The sequence below is a fragment of the Gambusia affinis genome, linkage group LG14 (assembly GCF_019740435.1).
Source record: "Gambusia affinis linkage group LG14, SWU_Gaff_1.0, whole genome shotgun sequence".
Classification (NCBI taxonomy): Eukaryota; Metazoa; Chordata; class Actinopteri; order Cyprinodontiformes; family Poeciliidae; genus Gambusia; species Gambusia affinis.
Genome location: NC_057881.1, coordinates 17,629,007 through 17,637,581, shown reverse-complemented (window position 1 = coordinate 17,637,581; position 8,575 = coordinate 17,629,007). Strand labels below are relative to the sequence as shown.

General features: G+C 42.2%; 1 protein-coding gene across 1 annotated transcript; it reads right to left on the bottom strand.

Annotated features, from left to right (window-relative positions):
• Positions 1–3,979: 3,979 nt before the first annotated feature.
• On the bottom strand, positions 3,980–5,237 carry hoxa4a (homeobox A4a). Its single transcript, XM_044139283.1, has 2 exons — positions 4,814–5,237; positions 3,980–4,329 (listed from the first exon to the last, which is right to left on the bottom strand). Exons 1-2 carry the CDS (start codon positions 5,235–5,237, stop codon positions 3,980–3,982), a joined length of 774 nt encoding a protein of 257 aa, XP_043995218.1.
• Positions 5,238–8,575: the final 3,338 nt, after the last annotated feature.

The following is an 8,575-nucleotide window of genomic DNA, read 5'->3' as shown; positions in this document are numbered from 1 at the left end:
TAAGTGGCTCTTTATTATCCCAGAAAAATTTGCTCGTGACCGTTTTTGAGCAGAAACTCAGATTTAAGTTGTATAGTAGTAGTAATAATACTAATACTAATAATAATACTACTACTACTAATAATAATAGAATTTTAATTGACTCAGTTTAGTTATCTTTGCAGTTCCTTTGCAATTTCCCCATATATGCACCATCACAGACAGAGATGAAGACGAAATTATTAGAGGCAAAATCTTTTTTTTTCTTTTTTTTTGTAAATGATAAAAACAACATAGAAACTGTGGCATGAGTTTTACCTTTATTCTCAGTTAAAGACAAAAAAATATATGTTTTAAATTTTTTTCTCACCGTAGTGTGAAAAAAAAACCCAAGTTTTCACTGTTTCATCAAAACTGTGAAAAAGATAAATAAATACCTGCGTGAATGAATAACAACAAAAGGTCACGCAGCAAGAATGTTTTCCAGCACTATCATCCTTTCAGATCAATATTCCTTCGCGATTTGCATGTATGCAAACAGTGGATACATGGATGCATGCTTGTCAGCATTCACCACAACAAACACATACTATGGGTAATAATACAAATTGTGTAATATTACAAAACGTAAGCATTTTATTGATTATTATTCAAGATCTTTGAGCAACAGTCCGATTGAAATAAAATCCACACCTGGATATATTTGATTACCTCCGCAACTTACTTAGAATATAGGTTTGTTGATAGGCTGGTCATGCAAGTGCTTGAAAATTTGACACGTTTTGACCTACATTAGTACATTAACACATCTGCAACACAAATCCCAGAACGATCAACATTTTTTGGGACATTTTACGCATTATCCTAGTGTCCCCAAAAAAATCGCTAGACTATAACTACACCATTTCTACTTACAAGTCATGATGGTTCCGCCTCCTGAAGTTCTGTCAGAGGAGAAGAGATCTGACTCGCACCTTGCAGAGCATCACTTCAAATGAAATTAAGTCAGATTTTCAGATCTATTTCTGACCCCCCGGGGCATCCATTATTCAGCAAGTCACGTGAACAAGAGCAGATTAAAATTTCAGCACTCTGAAAGTGACCTCTATTCGAGAATCAAAGACTTGAAATGCGTAATTGAACTATATATTTGGACGTGTGCGTAAAGTACGTGCCAATCAGGCAGAGCGTCATTCTGCAAGCCAACAGTCTAGGAGATAATTTATGTAGCGAAAAGTATTAATATTTTCCAGATTTGTTTTTTTTTTTGTCTCTCTTTCTCTCTCTCTCAATAAATGTGGTTAGGAAAAGAATAAGCAGTTTGTTTGTGTCCGTTGTACGTTTAAATTAAACGGCAGTTTACAATTTATGCTCTGCAAACCCATAACCAATAAGCGTGCCGACGTCTTTATGGGCTTTAAACCAACACATGCCAACACGTACTCAAATTTATGCACTCCAACATGCAGAACCTCAGCATGTTACTGCTCATGTGCGCCCTCTCCTCCGGGCCCTGCCAGCGCGCCCTCTGTGACAATCTGCACATGCACAAGCGCTGTCTCTTGGAATAATTTTGGGAAAATTCATGGCTCAGTTTCACACTTAAACACGGTTATTGTTTGGCACGCCGTCTTTGGATAAATCTCCAATGGGCTGACGGAGGTCTCAGCGCTGATGTATGGTCTGAACATTGTGTGTGTCGAAAGGTCAGGGGTCAGAAGAAGTGCTCGGAGCCTGTGATTGGCCAGTGGCTGCCGCTGTCCCCTGGCTGAACTCTCTATTGTTTGGACGGGGCAGGTAGTGACCACCACTCACACTCTTGGCGTTGTAACGTCGGCTGGAGTTATCATTGGAGTGGCAAAGTTGGAACAATATGTGTGGCAGGATACGTGTAACTGTTCAGGTTTGGTGTTTTACCAAACATTGTCTGTCCAGGATATCTTTTCTATTCTTTGTTTTTAGTCTTGGAAAATGTTTTGCCACATATTTAGCCAAAAATAAAAACGTTCAAAAATAATGCATGGATAGCTTTCTTGACCACATTTAAAGCACATTTAAACATCTACAAACACATTTACTGTCTCATTTCAGGTTTAACTTTTCAGCCTCAACCTGTGGACGGAAGACAATTCTGGCGTTTTCTGTTTCTATATGATTAAAAAAATACTTTCTGTCAGCTAATGCTGCTTGGATTCGGATCATGTGTTTCTGCCACATAACTTCCTAATACAAGAATGTCCACATAACATGCCATGCACGTGCACGGATTTGGATCTGAGACAAGCGAGCGATGAAAAACACAAGAAAAAGATGCAAACACATGTCTGGACGAAAGTAACAAGACGGATGTTAGCGTTCACACCACTAGTAGTTGCACTCCTAAAGGGAAAAAACAACACAGCATTGCGCATTGATCTCCAAATTAAAGCAATGCAAATGCCATAAACTGTTAGAAAAGGAAAACGATTATTTAAACAAGGTCGTGCAGGAATAGCGTCTTAACACACAGCAAGGTTTTCAAAAGCGACGATTGGCAAATATTATAATCAGTGAAGTTCATATTTTTGATGAATAAATGTAGAAATGACAACATCAAATTTTGTGTTAATATCGTGAAATTATAGATGAAATGTAAAGTAAATAAATTACAATAATAATAATAATAATAAAAGTCTGTTGATTTCAAACTGTTGTTTGAAGGTGTGTGTGATTTTTAAAATTGGCTGACCGAGTCTGACTTTCTGCGTTTCTGTTCAGGCTAAATATGGACCGGACATGCAGGGCAAACAAAAGTCAAATTTTTAACATTTTTTGGGGGCATAACAGATGCAATAAAATACCATTCAAATATTCCCACGGACGTCAAGTTCCTGGATAGATCACAATATTTGAGCGTAGAATAAGGAACAAAATTGATAGCTAAACTCTGTCTCCTAATGTCTATCTTTAATAATTAATAACGAGTACTTAAAAAAAGAAGAAAAAAAAATCTTTACGAGTTCGCGTAAAGCCGCGCGTAAACGAAAGAACGGCGTTGAAAGCAGGCTGTTGCGCTCAAGTGAAATCAATACTGGCGATGACAAAAACATCCAAAACCGCGTCAAGCCTCATAAGTGGAGCACATATTTTATTTCACAAGGACAGGTTTAACCTAACACTATATAGCCTACATTACATTGGTCATTACTGAGACAGCACATACAAATATTCACAGTTTGGAACACAACACAGCATAAGGACGCACGGGAGCACAAATGAATCTATATGGACTTTGTGTACAACACCGACAGAACTTGACACGAAAAAAAAACCTCCTTTCCCCCTCATTGTGCCTTCATTAGGTAGGATTTGTCTATGTACATTTGATGTGAACGTCACCTGGACTATACATTCAACAGTAAGAACCAACCCAGTCAAACACACGAACTACACTGCTGCTCCTCTGACTGATGCCCCCCCCCCCCACCCACCCACCTAAAACAGCCCCCCCACCCTAAATAAACAGGCATCTACAGAGTCTCCTAAATATCTTTCAAGTATAATAGAACTTTCCATGAGCAATGGTCATAAAAACAATAACAATCGTAGAGAACATATAGGAAAAAAATGACCACAAACTTACTTTCACCTGACTCAGTTTTAACTGCAATGATACACACTTTGTGATCCAAGTCCTACACGTCTGAATGTGCGTTGGATTTTGTTTTCCTTTTTTTATTTTTCCCCCTTCCGTCCTTCCTTCCTTCCATTTTTCCATCAGAAACCAAACACTTCAGTTGCCACCATGGCAATTAAAGGTGATTTTTCAAGCTTATATGAAGAGGGGGGACGGGGGGCAGTGAGGACGAAAGGGTGTACAAAGGACGTGGCACAGGCCCAATGTGCAAGCTTACAGAGATATAACACCATGAGTGTAAAATACTGAAAATCGGTCCATCGAATTCCACATGTGTTGTTCGCCATCTCAGTCTGGATTATGTGGGGTCTGTTATTCTGGCCACTATAGACCAACTGTGCACGGCGTTGGGACAAGCTGCTGGCCTGTTTTGATCTGCTGCTGTTGGTGCTGCTGCTGCTGCTGGGCCCCGGAGGCTGAGGAAGAGGCCGACCCGGATGATGAGCGGATCTTTGTGTTGGGAAGCTTGTGCTCCTTCTTCCACTTCATCCTACGGTTCTGGAACCAGATCTTGACCTGGCGCTCGGACAAGCACATGGTGTGAGCGATCTCCACCCGCCTGCGCCGGGTCAGGTAGCGGTTGAAGTGGAACTCCTTCTCCAGCTCTAGAGCCTGCTGGCGGGTGTAGGCAGTGCGGGACCTCTTGGGCACCCCTCCATTGTAACTGGCATTGACTGGGAGACGGGAAAGGAGGTGGGGGGGAGGGGGGAAGTGGGAGTCAGGTGTTACATGCAGGTTTAAGAAGGCATTTTTATTTATTTTTTTGCTTTTTTGCTTTTTTTGCGTGCCCACTGCACATGCATATTGCATAATTCGTGCACCACGTTTCTGCAGCCGGTTTCTAAACTCTCTTCTCCTTAACGGAAGAGAACGTGTACAAGCACTCGCATCCAGGGACACATCAAAGCTTAGGAATGATTAACAAAAACAGCAGGGCGGAATATAACACTTTGGCTCGCCTCCAGTGCTAGAAGGTAGTTTGGGTTAAAAAGCAACAAAGGCGCACGGCCCCAGACAGACGAACACAGGCAATAAAATTTACGAGGGTCCTTAATTACCGACCCTGCTGCTCGATAGTCGTAAATTGCTGCTGTAAGGGCTGCTGCTAGTGCTGCCTCAGTGGGCTCATGCTTGTGTTTCCAGTGGCTGGGAACTCACCGCTGCTAACGTGGACCTTTTTCATCCACGGATAGACAACCGGCTCCTTGCCCTTCGCCACGCCGGGGTACACTTCACCGGCGAGGCTGCAGTCTTTGCTCCCGTTTGCCCCTGCGCCACCGTCTGGCGCCGCGGAGAGGCGAGCGCCGTGGCTCTGTGGGACCGGCTGCGGCTGTGCGTGGTGCCCGTCGCCGAAATCGTCGAGTCCTGCAGCGGCGGCAGCTGAGGGGACGGTTCCGTAGTCATAGCCCGTCTCCGCGTAGCCTGACCTCGGATAGGATTGCTCGTCGTGATGGGGGAAGCCCGTATCCTTTGGCCGCTCGTAGTAGTCGCCGTGGCTGGGGATATATCCGCTCTGCTGGTACTCGTCGCATGGTGGGAAGGAAGGCTCGATGTAGTTGGAGTTTATCAAGTAGGAACTCATGGTCATTAATTTGTGAAGTGCAACAATACTAATTTTTATCGCGCTGTCGTTTTTCTGATCTCCACAAAACCCTCCTACTCCCCCCTGTCAAATGTACAAAGTTGTCTGGTCACGTGCGAGGAGGCCACCAATCACCGCCTGTCCTGTGGGCATCATGTAAACAGGAACCAATGGAAAAGCATGGCACTGGTACCAGCAGCAGCGCTCGGACTGGCTTACGTTGGTGTTTTCCTTATTAAACCACAGCATACAAAGCAAAAGAAAGTAATCTGCTAAGTTGTTTACTGCGTGAGTGCGAACTTTGGTGGGCGAGGTTCAGCATCTCAGCTGAAGCCGAATAAATCTGGCCGTGCTCCTGCCGAACACCGGCGCTTGCAACTGGAATCTGTTGCATCCCAAAGATGCAGCACAGATTTGAATTGTGAGCACATCAAAAATCATCATAGTTGGAAAAGAAAACAAAAGATGTCAAATGCCTCGAAAGTCTTCACGGGTTTACGCAACCTTCTGAAACTGGCACATGTCTTCTGATTCACACACAGCACGTGCAAGCAACCTGCAAAACTCTGCTTTAAAAAAATCTTCAAATTAGAAAAATAACAACCTCTGATCTGCCGACCCCAATCTTTCACCTCAATAGTTTGCTTGAAAAAACAAACAAACAAGAAAACGGCTTTTTCTATTTGTTTGACAACATGATGGAGAGTTCTACATAGCCACATTTTGCAGAGTAAGCTTGGCTTGTGCTGAAAGCGTGCAATGCCGTGTCTCGAGTTCTATTAAAAGGCAAATAAATTTGTCTAACACCTAATACATTTGATTTGCATGTGTAACATAGCCGGACGCCAAAGCAAATACCCCGCAGAAGCATTAATAGAGAGCTGCACGTCAGAAATGAAAGTGTCCGTGTATTGAGGACGACCACATATTTTACTTGCAATGATGCCCCTGAATAAATGCATACATCATGGAAAGTCATTTAAGAAGTACAAAAACAGCCTTTAAAACTTCTGCTACAAAAACTCATATAGTTTTCTCTCTTCTTAGTTTCATGAAGCACTGCGATATTAATTTTAGTTAGTTTAGTATTGTTGCGGTTGTTGATGTTAACATCAACAAAAACGGAGCTTGTAGTAATAATAATAATAATAATAATAATAATAATAATAATAATAATAATAATAATAATAATAATAATAATAATAATAATAATAATAATAATAATAATGAGAAGAAGATGAATTTACAGAAATCTGCTTTGAAATTCTAAGTCGTTTGCGTATCAATGAGATCCAAACATAGTAATAATTTTAAAAAATCTGGTTATGTACAATAAAAACAGAAGACAAAACTCATGTTGCATGTTTAGAAGGACAGCACGAAAAGCATGTCTGACCGTGCTGTTCGCCATCAGCCGTCATGTTCGCGTCCAGTTTCCGCTCCTTATCCGAGATGACCCTCTGTATCCGCGTTCCTCGAGGATGCAACAACAGCAGCAGCTCCTCTCGGATCTCGTGCACCTCGACAAGGCCTCTGTAAGAGAGAACCAGAAGGGGCCCACAAAACTTGCGGAAATACTGAAAGCTTTCTTTTCTTTTTTCTCCTTTTCTCTCCCTATTTTTTTCTGTTCTACTGCTGCTGCTCAGCCTCTCTCCTATTCTTTTTTTTTTTTTTTGGACGCTCCCCTACACAGAGATAACTTCTGCCTGACCCCGAGGTGACACCGTTTCCATTTTGTTTCTGATTAATCTTGCCCATTGACAGTCTTTGTTAAACAACAAGGCGTTGCCCCCTCTTTTTTTCCCCTAAGAGGCGACATTTTCATATCTGTTAGACGCGGTGACCTGGGGTTCACCCCGGACTTGGACTTCAGTTTTGCGAGGCTCTCTTTAGCTCTTCAGGGGGCGCGCACTTCAACACGCAAGGAGGTTCCTCAAGGGATTTCTTGGTAACACGTTTGCAAAAATACTTATACGTTCAGACGTGAGGATATATGGATTGCATGTGAATGAAGGGTTTTCTGATATTTTTCCAGAGTCCTTATCTTCACAAAAGTTGCAGATTGTTGGAATAGAGCGCCTGAGAACAGCCAGGCCTGCGCGCACTGAGCCAGAGCTGGTTAAGTATCCATCCTAACTCATTGCACATGGCATACTGGAGATTCACTGCGTCCTACGCGGCCGCAGAGACCACCTGAGAGGCAATGTGTCAACATAATGTCGGCGGGTAAGAAGGCTACACATGATATCTAAATTCACACTCTGCTGCCTTTCTATTCTAACACGGGTCCAGCATAAATATAGAGCTGGTCAGCTAAGCCGTCACCCACTTACAGTAAATTAAGCCGACAAGGCGAGGAGCGGCTGCGAGTTTTACAGATGATTCTACTTGTTGCTGTTATATACCCTGGACACCTTTTTTTTTTTTTTTTTTTTTTTTAAAAACGTCATTATTAGAAAAGGGTTAGAATGAACAGCTTCAAATTACTCCTGTTATCTACATCAGGCCTGCGCGCATTGGCTCCCGGAGACATTTGTGCCAAAAATGCAAGAAAGGAAAACCAATCTACTTTCAGTCCTAATGAAATCCGACGAAAGCGTGTGATAACACGCTCGTTATCCGCGCAATTTTCCACAAGATTTAAAACTGAAAATCACGCCTGAAACCGCAACAGGCTTGAGTTGAAATTTTAGCTTTCACAGTGAAATGGGTTCGAGGTGTTGGCTTTCCGGGCGCATACACACTGCGAAGTGAAGGTCGAGTCAGCCCCTATATATCAAGTTGACAGTATACAGTAAATTTGGATTATCAGAGAAGTGCTTTGAGGTGATGGTGACAGATTGTGCGTGGCTCTCACAAGGTCTTCTGTCTGCATGGGCAAGAGAAATTCAAGAAATGCCATAGAAACATGCACAATTCAGGTCGTTAAAGAAACATTGTGGCTTGGGCTGGCATTAGTGATATAATCGTTTTTGCGTGGTATGCATGGCGTTATGACGTTTTCACTGCTTGGTTATTGCAGCAACAATTAGCCATTAGAGTAACTGACGTCTTTCTACAGCTGCTAGTTTTGATTGGACACGCTGAACATTTCTAAAAAGTTGAACAAAAGACGTTTTTGGGATTTTTTTGGGAGGGGTCGGGGGTTGTCTTGTTTGTTTTATTTATTCTCTTTAAACAGCGCACGTTATCTTGAGTGCAAACGATTCTGAAAAAAAATACAGAAAATATCAAATCCATGAATCATGAACTGATACTCTGATGATAAAATACATTTGACCGTATATGACGTTTACAGGAATCCATATGATCCGCATTATGCATTGAAACTAATGAAC

Coding starts and splice junctions, on each gene's coding strand:
- hoxa4a (XM_044139283.1), bottom strand. CDS start 5,237: ATGAGTTCCTACTTGATAAACTCCAACTACATCGAGCCTTCCTTCCCA. Junction 4,330..4,813: donor AAAGGTCCACGTTAGCAGCG/GTGAGTTCCCAG, acceptor CCCGTCTCCCAG/TCAATGCCAGTTACAATGGA.